Source organism: Astatotilapia calliptera, chromosome 8, assembly GCF_964374335.1.
Source record: "Astatotilapia calliptera chromosome 8, fAstCal68.1, whole genome shotgun sequence".
NCBI lineage: Eukaryota > Metazoa > Chordata > Actinopteri > Cichliformes > Cichlidae > Astatotilapia > Astatotilapia calliptera.
Window position 1 is genome coordinate 8715228 of NC_137429.1, and position 22733 is coordinate 8737960.

A 22733-nucleotide genomic window follows, 5' to 3' on the forward strand; every position below is an offset into this window, starting at 1 on the left:
AGATATGACATTCAGTGTCTTTGTTTTTATAACTTTTACATATTAGAAGTTCACAGTTTGTCCTGCTGTTCCCTCCTTTCTCTTAGTTGTAGTAGTAGTATAAGTTTTGCACTAAAAATGTTGATGCCTATAGCTCACATATGCTGGTCCAGATCAGTTGATGAGTTTGTAGCCTTGTAGGTTTTTGTTGTGGTTTCTTTTCACTCTAAGCAAATTTCTGCAGAGCCAAAATTCATGACTACAAACAAGGATGTTCATTCTGCCTATATGTGTCTAGGTTGGGAGCAACAACAAAAGAAAACAGGAATAAGGTGCCATGTTCTGGCCTACTGAAAATGGAAGATTTACATTCATTTTACAACTATTGCTAGCCTGCACTGACTATTTGTGTATTTTGCACATATGTCATTTTTAGTGGCCATTTCCTTCGTTCCCGGGTTTCAAAAATGCTGGTTTTGATTTTCGCTCTCATGGCTCATGAACTGACACCACTAACCAGCCAATCGGTGGCATGCAGTCTGATGACTTCACATTTTGGTACATGGTCAGATCACTTGCAACCCCGGCCGAGCAGGTACTATGTTAGTAGCTGGTGCCAGGTGCTATGATGTAATGAAAATCCCTGAAAACCGTGGCAAGTCAGAATGAGTGGGTAATAATGGAAAAGGGGCTAATTCATTTCCACGACCTGCATATTATTGCCACATGAGGCCTAGCATTGTTGTGCTCTAGCAGGAACCCCAGACCCACTGCATCAGTGTAGGGTCTGATAATGTGTCCAAGGAGTTCATCCCAATACCTAATGGCAGTCAGGGTTGCTGTTGTGAAGGTTGCTACAAAGGTCCATGCCTCCCTCCATGGATATGCCCATCACCAAACCACTCATGGCGAATGATGTTACAGGCAGTATGTTGTTCTCTTAAGCTTCTCAAAACCCGCCCCCCGCTTATCCTTTTCAGGGTCGCGGGGGGCGCTGGAGCCTATCCCAGCTGTCATAGGGCGAAAGGCAGGGTACACCCTGGACAGGTCGCCAGTCTGTCGCAGGGCTAACACACAGGGACAGACAACCATTCGCACTCACATTTACAGTTATGGGCAATTTGGATTAATCAATTAACCTATCCCCACAAACTGCATGTCTTTGGATGGTGAGAGGAAGCCAGAGTACCCAGAGAGGACCCACACAAACACGGGGAGAACATGCAAACTCCACACAGAAAGACCCCAGCCTGATTGTGGAATTGAACTCGGGACCTTCCTGCTGTGCAGCAACAGTCCTAACCACCGTGCTGCCCTAAACAGTTAATATTTAATAATCAAATTAATGACTAAAAAGGCACTGATCTAATTAATATCAAACTTAATACAACCAAAAACAAATAAGTACATAATAAACAGTCAAACAAAATTTAAAACACTTGATACTTGCAGTGGTTGGCAAAGTTTCCTTTTATCCAGACCTGATAGTAGAGGGCTTTCAAAACAGTCTCTGATGGTGTCTGAGGAACTGGAACAGGTTTTGGATTCAATGTGCTGGAGGACTTGCATGTTGTTCTTCAGATGCTCGGTGTAGATTAGCGTTCTTTCCTTGCAGTATGAAAGCAAATACAAAGCACAATAAACCAAACTGCCCATTTCAAAAGCAAATATACAATCTTACATCTAATAGAGCTGACACAATTAATCGTATAATGATTTACAATTGTGATGCATTGCAATGCGGAAAAAAAAGCATTCTTAATCCATTCAGAAGAAACTAATCGATTATTAAATACAGTCAAATCATCTTTTGCATTGTTGGATCTTAACAAGGTTCCAACAACATGCAACAAGCAGAACTGGGAGTGAGACAAAACATTTAACTTGCATTTAACAAACTTAAACTGGGACAGGCTGTTTTACAGCTGATCAAATGTTTAGGACCACACGCCTTTAAAAGGCCAAATCTGTGCAAAACTGTGGATTCATTGTCATTTTCTGTCAGGTAGTCAGACTGTCAGGATGTTCTGATGGCAAAAGCAAAAAAACTCTCCTTTTTGAACATGGTCGGCTTGTTGAACTGCATAAGTAGGGCTGCTCACAGCGCACCATCGCTGCTGAGGTGGGATGCAGTTAAGACGGTCATTTCTTCAATCAGCGGTCTCCAACCTTTTTTGCGCCACGGACCGGTTTATGCCCGACAATATTTTCACGGACCGGCCTTTAAGGTGTAGCGGATGAATACAACAAAATAAAACTAGTACCGGTACCGAAAAAAAGAAGATTTATTCATAACACGCGTGAAAAGACCCAGGAAAACCGAGTTAACGATAAAAACGATAACAAAATAATGCGGAAAACCGATAAAACCCCTGAAAACTATACATTTCACACCTGAGCCTCAACTCTCGTGGCCCGGTACCAAACGACTCACGGACCGGTATCGGTCCGAGGCCCGGGGGTTGGGACCGCTGTCTTAAATAATCCTGGGGGTTATGGAACAAAAACGTGAAGTGGAAGATCTAAAAAATCCTCAACCTGAATTAAGGCCATTAGTGGTGCCGATTGCACCAATGTGAGTGAAGTTGGCCCCCCCACGTTCTTCAAATCCAACAAAAGTGGTATCAAACGTTTGTGCTGGTTTGTGCTGCAAAAATTTTCGTTTGTGCTGCTATTATTTTAAAGATATTAATAAGAATTTCTAGAGGTCATCAATGGTCAACCAGCCCCCCCACATTACCCAAATCAAACAAAATTGATGTTAAACGTTTGTGCTACATTTGTGCTGGTTTGTGCTTCAAAAATTTTCGTGTGTGCCGCTATCATTTTAAGAATATTAATAAAATAACGTCTTGATGCGTGCTTAATCATCCAGGTAAGTAAATCCCAAAAGGTTGATTCTGTTCATCTGGACATTTTCAATGGGAGAAACGTTTCATCACTCATCCAAGTGACTTCTTCTGTCTCAGCTGCCTGCAGGTTTCCCCAACCTTATAAACAGTACATTTGCATAGTGAAGGAAACTAGCGCCCCTGAATAAACAATGTGCTGGGGGGTTAGTTCCATGATTGTTAGTATGCAAATTCTTATGACCATTGATCAATGACAACTAATCAAAGCCTACTGATCAATGACCATGAGTACCATTCACAGAAAGTGGGGAATGGCTACAATCACAGCATTGTAAGATGGCGAAAGATGTACCCTTGGGCCCCCCTTCTCGATTCAGAGATGGTTAGCATCCTGACAGCCCAATGGACGAAGCTGACTCTCAGTCTGCGTGTTCTGGCCCGGAGGCTCTTCAGTATCCTTCCTGATGGCAGCAAACTGAAGACGCTGTTGAAGGGATGAGTGGAGTCACCTGTAATGGAGAGGGCCTGGGGAGGGAGGCAAGAGAGGTCCCCACAATGCTCTCGGCTGCTTTCGCTACTGTTGACAACAGCCTTACTGTTTCAGCTGTTACCTATGAGTCCTTTTGAGCACTAGTAACTCTCAAAATGACTCAAGTAAAATAAAGATCATGAGCTTGTTTAAAGTTTCAACTTCAGGATTTATTCTGCAGATTTGCCTCCAAGGGGGTTTATGCTCCTCCTCTGCACTAAGCGCCACCTAGTGGCATCTTTAAGTAATGTCATAGAACATGTAAAGTGTAGTGAGATAACAGTGAATCACCAATTAAAGATATAATAAGCACAAAAAATATAACTAGGGTGCCCCCCGTTAAATTAAAGATTTTCTCTAATAATTGAATTACTAATTAAACTAAAAGTGAAAGACAAGCCACTATCACCCTTTAAAGAAAGAAAACAACAAAACCCAGGAGTTTGTCACTAAACTGAAAAATAAGTTAATGACCAAAAAACACACTCCTCTCTACTGATCAGGAATAAGCAGTCATCTCACACACACACACATCCCACTGGCTACAAAACCAACAAGACTTTTTTCTCCTTATCTTAATTGCTGAGTAGAGTCAGCTGAACAAAAAGTGTGGCACCCAAGGCGGGGAGATGGCAGGACACACCCACACACGGTCAAATTCCCAAGACAAACCAAATGAACCTTTTTGCAGTTTTCAACGTTATTAAAGGAATGCTGTGGCTTTTATTTTAGTTTTAAAATACTACATGTATAACAGGTTTAATCCCTGAGGTATGTCTGTTTCTGAAATTCCATTGTTGTGTAACAAACCACATTGCTGTTAAGCTCTGTGTGGTTGGCTTTGTGTGTCTGAATATATTTGACTGCATATCTGTCCGCAAACTGTGGTGTAGCCCAGCCCAGTCACTTCAGTGAGAAGGAGTCAAATCCAGAAGGGAGTGCATATGTGTGTCTATGTGTGTTCAATTTAACGGCGAAGCCTTCACTCAACAGCGATGGCAGTCCACACATCCAGGATGTTTTCGTTGCTCCTTATAATGACAGTTTTTTTTGTGGCTTTGATTCTATCTCAGGAAAAGTTATCAAAACGGTAAGTAGTTTATTTTATTTTGTTTTTAAAAAAAGGAATCATAAATTGATTTGCTAATTCTGAACTTTCCTTTTTGTTCCCTTTTGTCCTGTTTCCATTTGTGCTTTTCTGTGAAATTTATGATTCAGTTGGATAACTTTCTCAGGAAAACATGAACTCAGATGGGAAAGCATTTCGTTTGATATTAAACTCTGGGGACAGAAAGAAAAAACAACTGCACTGCTTTCTGTGTCTACCACAACCAGCCCAGCAAAAAATGTTGATTCAACACAAACAAACCCAGTGACAGAACCGAAATACTCTACACATGGAGCCGTGGCTGAGACTCCAATACCTCTCCTCTACCAAGGAAATTTCACAAAGGCTCCTCAGTGGGATTTTGATGATGTCTATAACCAGGATGCCCCACCTAGACCAACAGTAAGCATGCTAAGACACAATATGACAGAAACAGGACAAATGTAGTAATTAACTTGATGGGTGTGGGCTGGCAACGCTGAAGTGAGCTCAGCAATGCAGTCAGTCTGTTGCCTCTGCTGTAACTGTCCTGTATTTTCTGTTTGACTGGGTTTCTTAATGGTTTCACTCCATTTAATTATTCCTAAAGGTTTCTAAAATAAGTCAGGCACAAAATCTTTTTAACCTATTTCACAATTTAATATTTCTGTTATTATCAGACATGTGCCCAATCACTGCGAAACTCTAAGGATGAGAACTTCAAGAAGGCTTTTCTTCCCAACATACGTTTGTTTCTGCACAAGGACAACATTAATATGAGCGAGTGGAATCGCCTTTCACATTTTAACAATCCTTTTGGGTTTATGGAGTACAAATATGATGGTAGGTAGTTGTGAAACTGATATCAGGTCAAGTATTGTGTAACAGACTGCTAAGTAATGGAATAATAGATTTTTTTTTATGATTTAATTTCCTCTTCCTAATTCTAACTCCAAATATTCTGATAAAATAATTGTGAAAAAGATACACGTCAATAAGAAAGACAGTTAAGTGTTAAGAAATATTATGTCACCTTTTATTATTGTTTTTGTGTCACACACACTTTTCAGTTCTGTAATTACACTATTTCCAGCACAAGAGAGACAAAGGACAAAGCTCATCAAGCTTATAAAGAAGTAATTAAACAATCAGTCAAAAAAGCTAAGATTGAACTTGTATTGAAAGACATGAAATTATTCTTACCGCACCCAATGAAAATACAGTCATTTCATTATATATCTGTTCAACGGCTCTTTAATGGAAATACCTAATCATCCAATCACATAGCAGCATCTCAATGCATTTAGACACATAGATATGGTCAAGATTACCTGCTGAAGTTCAAACTGAGCATCTGAATGGGCAACGAAAGAAGATTTATTTGTATTTAAGTGTGGCGTAGTTGCTGGTGCCAAATGGGCTGGCCTGAATATTTCAGAAAGTGCTGATCTACTGGGATTTGAATTTTCCCACACAACCATCTCTAGAGCTTACTATAGAAGCTTTTTTCTGCACTGAAAAAAAGTTTTTTTTTGTGAATTAAAAAATTACTTTTTGCCATCCATAAGTCAATTAATAATGATAATAACCCATCACAATACAATAATAAAATTATAAAATAATAAAATTAATTCATAAAATGGTAGGAAGCACTGGCAGTTCTCTGGGTGAAAACGTCTTGTTGATCTCAGAGTTCAGAGGAGAACAGCCAGATTTCTTTGTACTAATATGAAGACAACAGCAAATAAACACTTGTTACAACTAAAGTATGCAGAAGAACAGATAACAAATTGAAACTTGAATTACCAGAAAGCCACACACACCAGTTGCCACTCCTATCAAAACAGGAAACTAAGGCTACAGTTTAGTTTAGTTAGTTTTAGTCTAACCCTAATCCAGCAAAACTGGAAAACATAAGATTGGAAAAAACACTATTTGGTCTGATGAAATTCTGCTGTGAAATTTGCATGTTAGGATGAAAATCTGGCATCCACAAGTCTGAACAGGTTTGCTCCTGTAAGTGTCTGTACTTATGCGTTCTCTTTTCGTTTGCAGAAGTGATGGCTTCAGTGAAGCTGATTCCAAAGCCAAAAGAGCCACTGCTCCTCCCAAAACCAGGGGGCGATGGCTGTGTTCACTGCGCTGTGGTGGGTACTGCGGGAATTCTGAACGGCTCAAAAGTGGGTGCAGAGATCGATGCTCATGATTACATTTTTCGGTAAGAAAGAGCTTAAAAAAATACCTGCCTATTCTCTCTGAACTGAAGGGTAGTTTAGGGGTAAAATGTTCCTATTTGAGAGCAGTTTAATGGAGAGCACAACAATCACTTAGGTCTGATGAAATCTCTAGAAACAGCCAGCTAATAACATATTTCAGTGGTATTTAAAAATACCACTGAAATATATTATAAACCTTTAAGATCAAGATAAATTAAGTGCCTGAAAGCATCACAAAGAGAGTATTTCTTCTTTGGTACAACATCACATAAATTCTCCAGGTACTTTATGAGGTAAACCTTATTAGTACTATGCTGGAGTCCTTTTTCTCTTCAGAACCTTCTGAAATAGACCAGCCAGTCGGCACCAACAACCATGCCACTTTCAAAGTCACCTTTCTTTCACAATTTCTACATGTCTATATTAAATTTGAATTGAAAAGCCTTATGACTGGCTTACCAGAGGTTTGGGTTGAATAGGTGTACCTAATAAAAAATTTTTTTTTTGCAAGACGTTACTCAAATTAACCTATAAGTTATTTCTATTCACAAAATTTTCTGAATGTATAAAGAGAGAACTGCTCTTATGTATCACAACTAAACATATCATATCTTAACACAGCAAACCGAACACAATGGCCAGTTGTGACTGGGTTAGGATTAGACTCTCATGCCGGGCATATGTAAACAGAGAGTGGAGAGAGCTGCTGTCAGGAAGTATAGCAGCTCAGCCAAACTAACTGCCAAACCAAACTGCCTAATCTCTGTTTACACTCAAGCATATGTAATTGTAGAGTTAGGCAGATAGCACAGAAAGAAAGCCTGCAATGAGACCTGTCAGAGAGCTAAAGAAGGATCCAAGAGGAGAACACACCTCTTAAAATTCCAGGATATTCCACACCTTAAAAAAAAAAATCAATGTATTATTTCTGTGTATTAGAATGCATAGGGCAATATTTAACTATGGTGGAGAGCCTTTGAGATATAATTTGTGCACACTTATGCAGACACTGATATGAAATTCATTTCTCTCAGAAAATCGGCAGTTGTTCTTCAAGAACTTCTTTCTTTTGAACAACTTAAAAAAGAAAAAGAAAAAACCTCCAAGAAATAAGAAGCAGGAACATGTGCAGACATGTATTTGGGTGTTTTTGGTTATTTTGGTTGAGCAGATTTTTTTTTATCCTTTTTTGTTGCAGAACTTAAAGACAATGGCAGCATATAAAAAGAAAACCCTTACAAACAGAAATGACAAAAGTAGCAATAATTATGATATAATATTGTGACAAAGAAGCCTAGGAACTAGTGTTGCAGAAATGTCGTAAATATTTCCCATTGCCTAAGAGTTCCTTTTCCTGCCAGTCAAAGCTTTCCTGCTAAATAATCCATCGCTGTTGTCATACGGTGTTTTCAAACAGTGATTAAGTGATTCATTCATTTGCAAACTGCAGGCAGCCCTTAGGTTCTTTTTCAACAGACTTTTTGCTGGTGCACTTCACATACACATTGAAACTGTGCGCTGGACATTTGGGCCATATTTGCTAAAGCAGTCAGTGCTGGACAATCTGGAAGCATTTTGAAATCTCTGACGCTTGCAGCTGATTTTTTCTACAGCATAATAATTTAATTTCACTACCTTACCAAACTTATAGGTACAGTACTTACATGTACTTTTTTCTGACTGATGAATAAGCTAGCTCTTTTTTTAAATTAATGAAATTGTCATGAAACTTAGTTTTTCATGTGCCATCTCTATATATCTGTATATATGGCTTATATTAAGCCTCCGGTTTAAAGATGGTAACAAATGGCGAACAAATTACTTTTTTTTGTCAAATTATTGCATTCTACTTAAACTCTGGATTGGCTGGACTATAATTTTTTTTTTCGTTGGGTCAGGGTTGGATAGTTTTTTTGTTGTTTCCTTACTAAATTAAATCATCATATACAAAAGTTTGTGTTCTGCATTTACTTTAGTGTCTAATATTGAAATTACTTTCACAATCAAAAACCTACAGCATGTGACAAATGTGTGCAAAAAAGAAAGAAAGACAGGAAAAAATTCAATATTGAGGCAAATATGTTTGACAGAAACAGTGCCATATCTTGTCTTGTTATTTATTTATTTATTTATCTTTCAAGCCACTGTTTATGTATAAGGTGCATTCTGTCCTTTGACCCTCGTTGTAAGCTACAGTATATGACTGGTTGGTCACAGGATGAAAACCCCGTCATATCAGACAGCATTATCAGTTGCAATAACTTTACACCAATAAAATATAGGAAACAGATTAACTCTCTGGCTCTTGATACAGCCCTTACTGTCGTAGACAAACACACTTGATATGGATGCTCTTCATGGACTTCAGCTTGCCATTTAATGACATTGTTTCAAATAAGCTGTTGGACAAAGTTCATGCACTGACTTAAATATGTTACTAGATGCTATATTAGCTCACCAAATGCCCCCAGGCTGTCAGGCTGGACAAGCAAATACCCCAAGCCTCAATATGAGCACTAGAGTCATTGCGATCCTCCTCTATATGCTCTGTACACTTAACTGTCAATCCATCCATAACATGGACATCACGGATCATTCGACTCATGACTGACAACAAAGAGGATGCATACAGGGAGGAGGTTCACACTTTGACACCATAGTGTCAAACACTTAAATGTCTGAACAGGATATTGCCTAAATGTCTGTGCACCTACCACAATTATATGTATGCCTACCCACAGGTTAGTGATTGAAGACCAGCTTTCTTGTGCTAGTTCCAAATAGTCAGTTTATTGTCACCTTGCTGAAACAAGAATTGATATTTATAAGTTTTTAATTTAACAGTCACAAATAGGTCATTCAAACTATATGTGACCATTTAACATTTATAGCTGTATATTTTCATCATATCTTTCTCATTATGTCTTTCTCCTCCTTCCAAGGGATCTAATTATATCCCTGGAGAAAGGAAGAGTTGCTTGAAATAATTAGAAGTCTCTGTGTAATCACTTTTTAGCTATGGTCCTCTCCAGATGCCAAAGCCTCTATCCATAAAGAACAAGCTGAACCATCTTAACCATGGAATCACTTAAACCGAATGCTCACCGTTGTCGCAAGTCTGATTTCAGCTTGCTGTCCACCCAATGATTTTTGTAATATGGCGCAAGTGTGCAATCATTTTGGTCTTTACCAACATTTTAATGATCTATTAGTACAGGAACTAAAAGATTCATCTCAGAGAGAGATGCTTCAACAGTTTTCTGGAAAAAATGCAAATTCTTTGCTTCCTCTGCTCTTATACCCATGCTGATGTGGAGGTCTCTTCCTGAATAATATTATTATTTGTTTTTTTTATTTCATGTTGATAGGACAGTGAAAAGAAGACAGGAAAGCTTACACTGGCCCAGTGTGGTGTGTCCCACACCCTTACATGAAATCCAAAGAAGGAAATAGACTTTCAAACTCAAATGAGAAGCCAAGCAATTACACTCACAAAACTTGTTCTTACCTCAACTCTTAAGGAAGTGATACAAGTAGAAAGAACCGACTTTATATGAGGAATGACAAGATTACCTTTGAGTTCCCAGACTGACTGTTATTTCCTAAGCCTAAACAACACCAGCTATTGTCTGAAAAGATCTCTTACCGGCATGTGACTCAGCTGTACTGGTAAATGACACCCCCCTCTGGTACTCCAGACTAGAAATATGAATCACATCAGTCATCAAACAGACCTAATATTCATGCTATTTGTGGAACTGATTTCAAAATGGATGAGAACACTAAAAAAAAGAGATTTTAGCCAGTGACTCATGGAAAATTTATTTACGCCATAAGTTTCACCTCTTTGAATGGAAGTCTGTTCGATTTTTTTGGTACCGCAACCTACTAAACAATGGCGCTATTGCAGCTAATTAATATTATGCTGATCCTTATTTCCAGTCTTGCATACAACTAGACTGCAGGTGGATGAGGCTTTTGTACTAACACTCCTGAGATATGAGCACTTAGTGACATCATACAGGGCCAAGAGCTGAAAAACTAGTTTGTTTCCCCCACTAAGTCAAAATACTGGGAAAATTACTCAAAACTGACAAAAAGGGTTATTAATAACTAGAAATTAATATAGAAATTAATTGCTGAAAACATTTTTTATTGATGTAAATAAACTTGCATTAAAAAAATTCTCTTGTACTTTATGGGAAGGCATCAAGGAAATCCTTGAACAAATGCTGCTATAAGACAGAAACTAAGGAAAAGCACAATAAGATGAAAGGCATATCACACCGCTTTCAGTGTGAATGCTGTCGCTTGAACTATAGTGACTGAACTTGAACATTGCAATGAAATCAACATAAACCAAACCAAAGATCAATTTTCTGAATTGCGTCTGTTTGGCAGGATGAACGGTGCCGTTACCAAAGGTTTTGAGGAAGATGTAGGAAATAGAACATCAGTGTACGTTCACACAGCGTACTCCATCACTGCATCACCTTCTGTTTTTGGGACATATGGATACAAATCTGCCCCTCATGATGAGGTACTAAAGCTTAGACAGGATTGTGATACTTTTTATAATCTCCACAAAATAAAGATGATTACTCTGCATAATTTTTCTCTTGGCAGGGAATAAAATATGTGATGATTCCTGAGGGAATAAGAGATTTTCAATGGCTCGGGGGTCTTCTCAAAGGACAGCAGATCTCTGGTGGCCAATTCGACAAGGAATGGTGATTATCATCTGCAGGAAATTGACTGAAAGTTTTGATGTATGCTCATTGTTAAATTTTTAGCTTTCATTTGTGATTTCTCATTGATGTACATGACTGTTACATACACTGGTTATTTTTCTCTTTCTTTAACAAATTTAGATTTTCTAATTGCTTTAAATTGACATTAGACAACTTTTTAAGAGCAGCTGTGGTTTTGTCTAGCTAGTAAAAATCCATGGCCACAGCTCCCAGATGTCACTGCTGAGTGCACCAACAACCAAGTGAGAGACGCACAGGTGTCTTGCTTAACAGATTCAAATGACAAATACCCTCTTGAAACACCCAAAACAACATGAAACTTGGGTTGTAATCCACTTTGGTTTTAGGTTTTAATAGGCAATTTATAAAAAAAGAAGAAGAAACAAACAAAAGAAAAAAAACTAATAATATAAATTATCCCTCCTGTCTTTTGTGTTTTAACCTCACCAGGCCAAGGGACTACTATTCAGGGCAGTACAATGAGAGCCGCTTCTACGTTCTACACCAGGACTTCCTCCGATACGTGAAGAACAGGTCAGTTGTTATCGGAGGTAAAAATAAATAATTAGATTTAAAAACCCCCCCCCCCACACACACACACACACACACACACCAAAAACTGAAAAAAAAACCCCCAAAAAACCCAGCATTAAAATACCAGATTTTATCCTATTTAAATATAATAATGACAAATAAGATGCTTACATTTAAAGGTAATGTCGAATTGCCAAAATGGGTAAAACGACATTAGGAAGCAAAAAATAATTATTTTTATCATTCATGGAAAGCAGAAATTTTTTCCAAGCCAGTAAATTATGAAATAACTAATTAAAAAAATGTAAGATATCTGGGCCACGCAATCACCATAAAATATTATTTTTGGTGATTGAACTCAAAATCATTTAATTCTTATAAATCCAACAATCAGATATTTGATCATTTACAGCCAACAATCATTTACAGCCTTTCCTGAAGCTATTTTAACTTAAAGGTCAGTGTGAAGGATGCAGTGTTTCCTTACTTGTCAGTATTTTTTTTCTTCTTCTTTTTATATGTTTGGTTTGTTTTCTGTTCATTTTCCATTGAAGCTTTTTTTATCCGCAGGTTCCTAAAGTCACCTAATCTGAATGAAACATTCTGGCCATTAGTCAGACCAACCAACGGAGCGTTCACTCTCTTCCTGGCTTTGCACACATGTGATACAGTGAGTTACTATCACCTTTACATTTCATTGTGAGAGTCACAGATTTCAAAGCACACAATACAGATACTGACAGGCACTGAACCCCAGAGCAGCTCTTTCATTAAAAGAAATTATTTAACACAATTTTGCAAATTGGTTAAAACTGAACATCACATATTTTAAACATATCAGTACAAACGCTACTCTGTTTGCATAGCAGAAAGCATTGCATTGTTTTCATCCAAGCTCATCTGTCCGTCCATTTTTTTTTTTGCTGCTCATCTTATTCCGGACAGCAGTCTGAGCAGAGATCCTCATACTTCCCCCCACCCCAGCCACTTCCTGCAGCTCATTGGAGATTAGAGGAGACATCAAGGGACCCCAAAGCCAGGCGGGACATGTAATCTGTTAAACGTATCTTGAAGTTGCCCTGGGTCCTCTTTCAATGCCCAAACTACGTAATCTAGGAAGTGTGAAGCAGGCATCCGAATCAAATGCTCAAACCACCTCAAAAGGCAGTTCTGTGTGATACAGCAAATTTTGATATCTATCTGATATCAAAATTTGGGCTAGGGTTAGTACTGCCGATGACAATGCGTCCTAACAATGCATCTAAACCTATAAAGGCAGTTTATCCAGGAGAGAGAAGTATGTCTGTCACGGTTTGCTTGGAGATTAGAGAAGGAGATCCAAAAGCAGACACTGTGGACAACGGAACATATTTTTATGCCCTGGCTTTTAACACACTATAACCCAAGGACTTTGGTCTTATTTGACAGTCTTAGTTATTGTTTTCATTCTTTTATTGTCCTATAATTGTTTTATATTGTTATTATTGTTTTACATTGTTTCTTTTTTAATGGCATTTTTATATTGTTAAGCACTTTGTGCAACATCGTCTGTCTGAAAATGTGCTATATATAATTTGACCTTGACCTTCAAAAAACAAAAGCAAGCCTTTATTATGGTTGATTACATAAAAGCAAAACTAGGCAGCAAGGACAGTGGCAAAAGCTAAACTAGGACCTAAAATGGGAAACCAGAAATGACTATAGCAACTATGAACATGATTTTGAACTGGAGCAAAAACGGAAACAAGCCCAGAACAAAAACCATGAAAACCTTGAAAACTTGAAATGAACCAAAACATAAACAATGAAAAACCAAATACCATGAAACTTGAAACACTGGGTCACACGACCCAGGACCCACCCAAGTGTTGTGATTTATGAGAAAATCATCAGTTTTAATGACCACTAATCATTGTGGTTTTTACTTGGCACTAGAATTAGTTAACAACCCTTTAGCATTTGAGGGTCACAGGGGAGCATGATCTTAGTCCCTGAAGATATTTTATATATATATATATATATATATATATATATATATATATATATATATGTGTGTGTGTGTGTGTGTGTGTGTGTGTGTATATATACACACACACACACACACACACACACACACATATATATATATATACATATGTATATATATATACATATATATATATATTATTATCCCAGCACGCCCCTGCGGGCGGTTTATCCTTCAAGCTCGGGTCCTCTACCAGAGGCCTGGGAGCTTGAGGGTCCTGCGCAGTATCTTAGCTGTTCCCAGGACTGCGCTCTTCTGGACAGAGATCTCCGATGTTATTCCCGGGATCTGCTGGAGCCACTCGCCTAGCTTGGGAGTCACCGCACCTAGTGCTCCGATTACCACGGGGACCACCGTTACCTTCACCCTCCACATCCTCTCGAGCTCTTCTCTGAGCCCTTGGTATTTCTCCAGCTTCTCGTGTTCCTTCTTCCTGATATTGCTGTCATTCGGAACCGCTACATCGATCACTACGGCCGTCTTCTTCTGTTTGTCTACCACCACTATGTCCGGTTGGTTAGCCACCACCATTTTGTCCGTCTGTATCTGGAAGTCCCACAGGATCTTAGCTCGGTCATTCTCCACCACCCTTGGGGGCATCTCCCATTTTGACCTCGGGACTTCTAGGTTATACTCGGCACAGATGTTCCTGTACACTATGCCGGCCACTTGGTTATGGCGTTCCATGTATGCCTTGCCTGCTAGCATCTTGCACCCTGCTGTTATGTGCTGGATTGTCTCTGGGGCATCTTTACACAGCCTGCACCTGGGGTCTTGCCTGGTGTGATAGACCCCAGCCTCTATGGATCTTGTACTCAGAGCTTGTTCTTGTGCTGCCATGATTAGTGCCTCTGTGCTGTCTTTCAGTCCAGCTTTGTCCAGCCACTGGTAGGATTTCTGGATATCAGCCACCTCCTCTATCTGCCGGTGGTACATACCGTGCAGGGGCCTGTCCTTCCATGATGGTTCCTCGTCTCCCTCCTCTTTCTTGGGTTTCTGCTGCCTGAGGTATTCACTGAGCACTCGGTCAGTTGGGGCCATCTTCCCAATGTATTTTTGGATGTTCCTTGTCTCATCCTGGACTGTGGTGCTGACACTCACCAGTCCCCGGCCCCCTTCCTTCCGCTTAGCGTACAGCCTCAGGGTGCTGGACTTGGGGTGAAACCCTCCATGCATGGTCAGGAGCTTTCTTGTCTTTATGTCAGTGGCTTCTATCTCCTCCTTTGGCCAGCCTATTACCCCAGCAGGGTACCTGATCACGGGCAGGGCGTATGTGTTGATGGCCCGGATCTTGTTCTTACCATTCAGCTGACTCCTCAGGACTTGCCTGACCCTCTGCAGGTACTTGGTGGTTGCAGCCTTTCTAGCGGCCTCTTCATGGTTCCCATTTGCCTGCGGGATCCCCAGGTACTTGTAACTGTCCTCTATGTCTGCAATGTTGCCTTCTGGTAGTTCAATCCCCTCAGTTCTGACTACCTTCCCTCTCTTTGTTACCATCCGACTACACTTCTCCAGTCCGAACGACATTCCAATGTCATTGCTGTATAGCCTGGTAGTGTGGATCAGTGAATCGATGTCTCGTTCACTCTTGGCATACAGCTTGATGTCATCCATGTACAGGAGGTGGCTGACAACTGCTCCGTTCCGTAGTCGGTATCCGTAGCCAGTCTTGTTAATGATCTCACTGAGGGGGTTCAGGCCTATGCAGAACAGCAGTGGGGACAGAGCATCTCCTTGGTAGATCCCGCACTTGATGGTAACTTGTGCTATGGGCTTGGAGTTGGCCTCTAGTGTTGTACGCCACATCCCCATTGAGTTCCTGATGAAGGCTCTTAGGGTCCCATTGATCTTGTACAATTCTAGGCATTCCAGTATCCAGCTGTGGGGCATTGAGTCATAGGCCTTCTTGTAATCAATCCAGGCAGTGCACAGGTTGGTCAGTCTGGTCTTGCAGTCTCGGCTGATTGTTCTGTCTACCAGTAGCTGGTGTTTTGCACCTCTGGTATTCTTGCCAATTCCTTTCTGTGTCCCGCTCATGTATTGACCCATGTGCCTGTTCATCTTAGCCGATATGATGCCTGACAGGAGCTTCCATGTAGTACTGAGGCAGGTTATTGGTCGGTAGTTGGAGGGGACCGGTCCCTTCTTGGGGTCCTTGGGGATCAGGACCGTCCGGCCTTCAGTTAGCCATTCCGGGTGTCTCTCGTTAACTAGCAGCTGGTTCATTTGTGCTGCCAGACGCTCGTGGAGTGCAGTCAGCTTCTTCAGCCAGTAGACGTGAACCATGTCGGGCCCTGGTGCTGTCCAACTCTTCATACTGGAGACCCTTTCTTGGATATCTGCCACTGTGATGGTTACTGGACCCTGTTCAGGGAGGTCGCTGTGGTCTGCCCTCAGATCCACTAGCCACTGAGCATTGCCGTTATGGGTTGCATCCTTCTCCCATATGCTCTTCCAGTATTGCTCCGTCTCCAGCCTTGGTGGTGCTGTTCTCTTATTGTTCCCTTGCCACTGAGAGTACACCTTTGCTGGTTCTGTGGAGAACAGCTGGTTAATTCTCCTGCCTTCTATCTCTCTGGTGTACCTCCTCAAGCAGCTGGCCAAGGCTGTGAGTCTTTGCTTGGCAGTTTCCAAGGCCTCAGGTATGGACAGCTTGCTGTATTTCTTAGGCACCTTATTTGTCGCACCTTTCTGCAACTCTGTTAGTTGGCTAACCTCCCTCCGTGCTACTTTGATCTTGCCCTCTAGCCTCCTTCTCCATGGAGGGTACTGCCCCTTGTGGCTGTTCAACTTGTAGCCAAGCATCTCACTGATCACTGCTGCCGTATTGTAGATCAGCTTGTTAGTGTCGGTAATCGTGGTTGTAGGTATTGCCCGTAGTGCTGCATTAACATCATCTAGCAGACCTTCTGAGGGTACTTCACGTAATCTTGGTAACCGGCTACGGGGGATCCAGGTTTCAAGCTTGGCCATGATCCTATTTTTCAGGTCAGTTCCTCTCGCACTCAACGATCCTTCTCCTATCGCACTTGGGGCTATGTACCCAATCTCGGGTGGGGGTGATGATATCTCCCCCCTGACCTGGCGTCCTGACTCCTCCTTGCCGTAGCATTTGTGTTGTACCTCGTCAATCTCTAGCTGTGAGAGCAGTCCCTTCTTTCGAATGTTGGAACACTGAGCTACTAGTTGTTTCGCCGTCATTGTGGATGTTGGGTATCGAAGAATCCATAGGTCCCTCATCCTATTCATGTAGCCCCTTCCGCCGGGGTTACTTGCGTAGTAGCATTCCAACAACGCCCTGTTTTCGTCCCTTGCCCACCGATGCCTTCTTGTTCCAGTAGCCCACTTTTCGTCAGGGTGCCCTGGTTCCTCAACACCTGACGCGGACCTTGTTGATCCGGGCGACGTCCGAGCCGGCATGCCTTCATATTTATCTGTCTCGCTCATGTCTGCGGTAGGCTTGCTTAGCATAGGGGGTCTAGCCTTAGGACCCTTACTGGATACAGACGCCCCCAGGCAGGAATCGAACTTGCGATCCTCTGTTCCAAAGGCGTGTAGTTTAACCAATACGCTATCCAGCTGCTATGGAAACCACGAAGGGACATGAACCCTCAATCTTCTGATATATATCATATATATATATCAGATATATATATATATATATATATATATATATATATATATATATATATATATATATATACACACACACACACACACACACACACACATATATATATATATATATATATATATATATATATATATATACACACACACACACACACACACACACACACACACATATATATATATATATATATATATATATATATATATATATATATATATATGTGTGTATGTGTGTGTGTGTGTGTGTGTGTGTGTGGTGCTATGTGGTGCTATATATATATATAGCACCACAGTCCAGGATGAGACAAGGAACATCCAAGAATACATCACGAAGATGGCCCCAACTGACAGCATGCTCAGTGAATACCTCAGGCAGCAGAAACCCAAGAAAGTGGAGGAAGGCGAGGAACCATCATGGAAGGACAGGCCCCTGCACGGTATGTACCACCGGCAGATAGAGAAGGTGGCTGATATCCAGAGATCCTACCAGTGGCTGGACAAAGCTGGACTGAAAGACAGCACGGAAGCACTAATCATGGCAGCACAAGAACAAGCTCTGAGCACAAGATCCATAGAGGCTGGGGTCTATCACACCAGGCAAGACCCCAGGTGCAGGCTGTGTAAAGATGCCCCAGAGACAATCCAGCACATAACAGCAGGGTGCAAGATGCTAGCAGGCAAGGCATACATGGAACGCCATAACCAAGTGGCCGGCATAGTGTACAGGAACATCTGTGCCGAGTATAACCTGGAAGTCCCGAGGTCAAAATGGGAGATGCCCCCAAGGGTGATGGAGAATGACCGAGCTAAGATCCTGTGGGACTTCCAGATACAGACGGACAAAATGGTGGTGGCTAACCAACCGGACATAGTGGTGGTAGAAGAAGAAGATGGCCGTAGTGATCGATGTAGCGGTTCCGAATGACAGCAATATCAGGAAGAAGGAACACGAGAAGCTCGAGAACTACCAAGGGCTCAGAGAAGAGCTCGAGAAGATGTGGAGGGTGAAGGTGAAGGTGGTCGCAGTGGTAATCGGAGCACTAGGTGTGGTGACTCCCAAGCTAGGCGAGTGGCTCCAGCAGATCCCGGGAACAACATCGGAGATCTCTGTCCAGAAGAGCGCAGTCCTGGGAACAGCTAAGATACTGCGCAGGACCCTCAAGCTCCCAGGCCTTTGGTAGAGGACCCGAGCTTGAAGGATAAACCGCCCACAGGGGCGAGTGGGGAATTTATATATATATATATATATATATATATATATATATATATATATATATATATATATATATATATACACACACACATTTCTGATATTTTTTAATGTTTTTAATGTTGACTGCATGTATGTATATATAGACATTCTGCTGTAGATTTGTGCTGTGCATGATCCAGATTGATCCTGTATTAAGGTATTCTGCAAAATATGTTTTGAAAAGTGCTGTACTAAAATATTTTTTTTCTTTCTCTCTTTCTGTATCCTCAGGTGGATGCATATGGGTTCATGACTGATGAATACATGAAATACTCCAACTACTATTTTGAGAAGTACATTAAAAGTAATGTAATTTTCTATGCCAACCATGACTACATTTTGGAGAAGAATACATGGAAAAACTTTCACAAAAGAAAAATAATAAAGCTGTTTCAAAGAACGGAGCCAGAAACAAAGACAGAAAACCCGAAGCAACACTGAGTTCCCTCTTAATGACAGAACCCACACCACTGCTCTGTTGATATTCAAAGCTTGTTTCAGGCAGCACGTTGGTGCAGTGGTTAGCCTAAGAAAGTCCTGTGTTCAAATCCACCATATCGCCAGGGACTAAGATCCAGCCCCCCTGTGACCCTCAACTGGATAAGTGGAAGATAGATGGATGGATGGATGGATAGAATGAAGGTGATCTGATTTGTTCTAATTTGTTTGGGATGTTTTGCCAATCCTAAAGGGGTCCTCAGTCCAGTATATAACAACATCACAAGCAGAAATCTTTAAATTAAAGACATTGAAACATCTTGTCAGCCTAAAGGTTTATTCCATGGGACTTTTTGAAAAAAAGAAAAGAAAAAGAAGTGTATGTCTGTAGGTTATTTTTTATATTATGAGACAACCTGATTGCTTTTAGCTGAAGGTAAAAGGACTCCTCCAAGGTTTATAACTCTAAACTGTAACTAAATTGTCTCAAGGTTTAGATTATTTATTGTCATTATGTTACAAGAACGTAACAAAAATTTCAGTGGTGCCCTCAGTGATAAAGAAAATACAAAAAAGATCAATAAATAAGATTAAAACAGGGCAAAAAATCAAAAAGTTTAATGGAGAAGACTTTAGCACTCTTTAGAGTACATGCATACTCATATGCAAAGAAAAGTTGATGATACTGTAAACAAACACGTATGGATCAGTATTTAAGGTTTGACTCTCATCATCCACTGGAGCACAAATTGGGTGTCATCAGGACACTACAACATGGAGCGAACACCATCCCCACAGTTACAGTGGCCAGGAAAGCAGAAGAACATATCGTGATTATCCCAGCTGGACATTTGTTAAAGCTGGGAAGGCGCCTAATGAAAACTTCAGCCAATCCAGGAGAGAAAGACAACCGCTGACTGAGCGAAAACCCTTAGTGATCTCTTACGTGTCAGGAGTATTGCAGCAGTTGAGACACATTCTCTTTAAACTCTTTGGATTACAAACCTCAAAATGCACTGCGCAAAAAATTGGCCCACCCCAAGGATCGGGTTCCTCGACACAAACAGAGTAACATAGATTACGTTGTTAGGTGCCAGGAGGATTGTCATGATTTATACGTCGGGGAACCCGACCTGGCTAAGCAGATGGGACAACACGGAAAAGCTAACTCGTCAGGCCAGGACTCCGCAGTCTATTCACACCTACACGCTAGTGGACACTGTCAATGATGAGGATACACACAGGGAGCAATGCTGGTTTGAGTGGGGAGTCAAGGAGGCCATTTACGTAAAAAGGGAAAAAAGGGAAAAAGGGCAAGACATCTTTTGTATTTATTGTTTCAGTCTTGTGTTGAGTTGCCCCACATTATTGTGTGTTCCCTTCTTTTTCTGAGTCTCCTACAGTTTGTTACTATTTCCATTCCCATTATATCCCAGTAAATCCTTAATTTTTGCTTTCAGTTTTTTGATAGTTTTCCCTTCAAAGCACTTTTTCATTTCTTATTCAGATATTCAAGTAAATTCAAATAAAATGTGCAAACAACAATAGCACTGTCGAATACTGAAAGCCTCAGCCAACGTTTTAGAAGCCTGAAATCCCCTCGATCACATTCCTTTTTGCAATTCAAATAAAAAAAGAACTGCTCCCTTCAGGATTCAAATCATCAGAACAACTTTGTATCGCATCCTTCACTATTTTACTACAAGTAAAAGGTGGTGTCTGTCAAACATGGCCAACATGTTTGTTCTGTTTGTTTTTTTCTTATTGAAAAATCGTTCGATCACCCCCTTCTTTGAGTGCATGCAACCTAACCTTTTCAAAGTAATAGCTTCAATGCTGGATTCTTAACACGTACATTTTCAGATTCTGATACTATAACAATTTGCATTTTATTTTAGTAAATATTTAGTATATTTTTGTTACTGTACAATGCAATGATAGTGTTAAGTTAATTAATTAAAAATAAAATGCTCAACTGTACTAAATAAGTACAGAATTACTTATAAGCAGGGTTAATTGTTTTTAATTGCGTCAGAAGCACAAATAATAATATTTGTTGTCAAAATTGATCAAATCATATTGATTTCTTGAATATGCTTTTTTGTATATATACAACTGCTGCAATCCCACTCTAATTAAAGGAATTCTATACCAAAAATACTGCAAATGTAACAGTTATTCACTTGACGAGTAACTCAGGCAGCTTGAAACACTAGATTTATTTTTGCATAAAAGCACAGTGTGGATAAACCGAATCTCTTTATTTTTAACTGACTGTTGCCTAAAGGCAGGTGTAGGTTTTTGGATTGGCCTAGCGAATCCTTTACTGCCATCTAGTGGTAAAGACTAATATTTCATATAAACATGTTAACAGTATCTGCAATATATTACACATATATCCAACATATCCGTATTTCTCCAAGGGTTTTAATGATGAAGACAAATCTAGCATCCTTATTTTTCTTTTATCCTACATTTTATTCACTCACTTGTTGCCTCTGGTGAAAGTTTAAAGGTTACAATGAGTAAGGAAATACTTAGAATGAATCATGAAATGTAAACAGAGATGTTGTGACACGCTTAAATGTTCTACTTAGTTCATGCTACGCTTCATAAGCAACTGAGCTGGTGAGTGCGGGCTGGAATGGGTGTGATATTGTTTTGTTGTTCCAGATTGCCTGAATGGATGGTGCTTCATTAAGTTTTTGAAAAGTTTGGCCTGCCACAGAATAACAGCAATAGGAGAAGTATTTCTTGATCTCCTGCATGAGGCCATGACACTGAATAATGTTGAAATGAATAATGTCAATGTTCAGTGTGACATGACACTGTATAAATTTGTTTACCTGTCATAAAGTGTGTGAATGTGTGGATGACTGAATGTAGTGTAAAGCGCTTTGGGGCCCTTAGGGACAAAGTAAAGCGCTATACAAATGCAGGCCATTTACCATTTACCATTTAAAGTAGAAAAATAGTAACATCAATACTCACACAAGAACATCCATGGCTTCAGGCTTATACGAACTAACACATTTGTGGAGCGAGTGCCAGGTGGTCACTATAATAAACAAGATTCATGACTCTTTCACTTCAGCTCTGGGAGTAAGTAAGTGCTGTGCAAGTAAACGTTTTTTGTTGGTGGTGGTGGTTTTTATTGTTGTTGTTAAGGTAATGCGAAAACTATGTCCTCTTACTGGCATCCTCAGGGGGATGTATATAGATTCATAAAAACACAATTACATAAAATACACCAACCACTGTTTTGAGAAATATATTAAAATTTATGCCCACAACTACATTTTGGAGAAGATCATATTTAAAAAAGCATTTCACCAAAGCAAAATAAAAAAGCTGCATCAAAGAAAACTAGAGACTAAAATATGTGACTGCCAAATTGTTTGTACTGGTGCAAAGTATGGAATAAAGGGTATCTGGT

The 22733-nt window shown here is 40.2% G+C and overlaps 1 protein-coding gene and 1 long non-coding RNA gene across 4 annotated transcripts in view; one reads left to right on the forward strand and one right to left on the reverse strand.

Annotated features, from left to right (window-relative positions):
* The window catches only part of LOC145430375 (uncharacterized), a 29869-nt gene that overhangs the window by 3496 nt on the left and 3640 nt on the right, over positions 1 to 22733 (reverse strand). The window contains exons 2-3 of one of the 3 annotated variants that reach the window (XR_013910923.1): positions 1461 to 1587; positions 40 to 273 (exon numbers count right to left, since the gene is read on the reverse strand). This is a non-coding gene — a long non-coding RNA (uncharacterized LOC145430375). Of the gene's footprint in view, positions 1 to 39; positions 1588 to 22733 lie in introns of all 3 variants that reach the window. The other 2 variants (XR_013910922.1, XR_013910921.1) reach the window with 2 other exon arrangements.
* On the forward strand, positions 4081 to 21421 carry LOC113027849 (alpha-N-acetylgalactosaminide alpha-2,6-sialyltransferase 1-like). Its single transcript, XM_026177673.2, has 9 exons — positions 4081 to 4450; positions 4579 to 4870; positions 5128 to 5290; positions 6503 to 6665; positions 11065 to 11203; positions 11290 to 11393; positions 11865 to 11948; positions 12519 to 12618; positions 19091 to 21421. The coding sequence occupies exons 1-9, from the start codon at positions 4356 to 4358 to the stop codon at positions 19298 to 19300; spliced, it is 1350 nt and encodes a 449-aa protein (XP_026033458.1). The 5' UTR covers positions 4081 to 4355; the 3' UTR covers positions 19301 to 21421.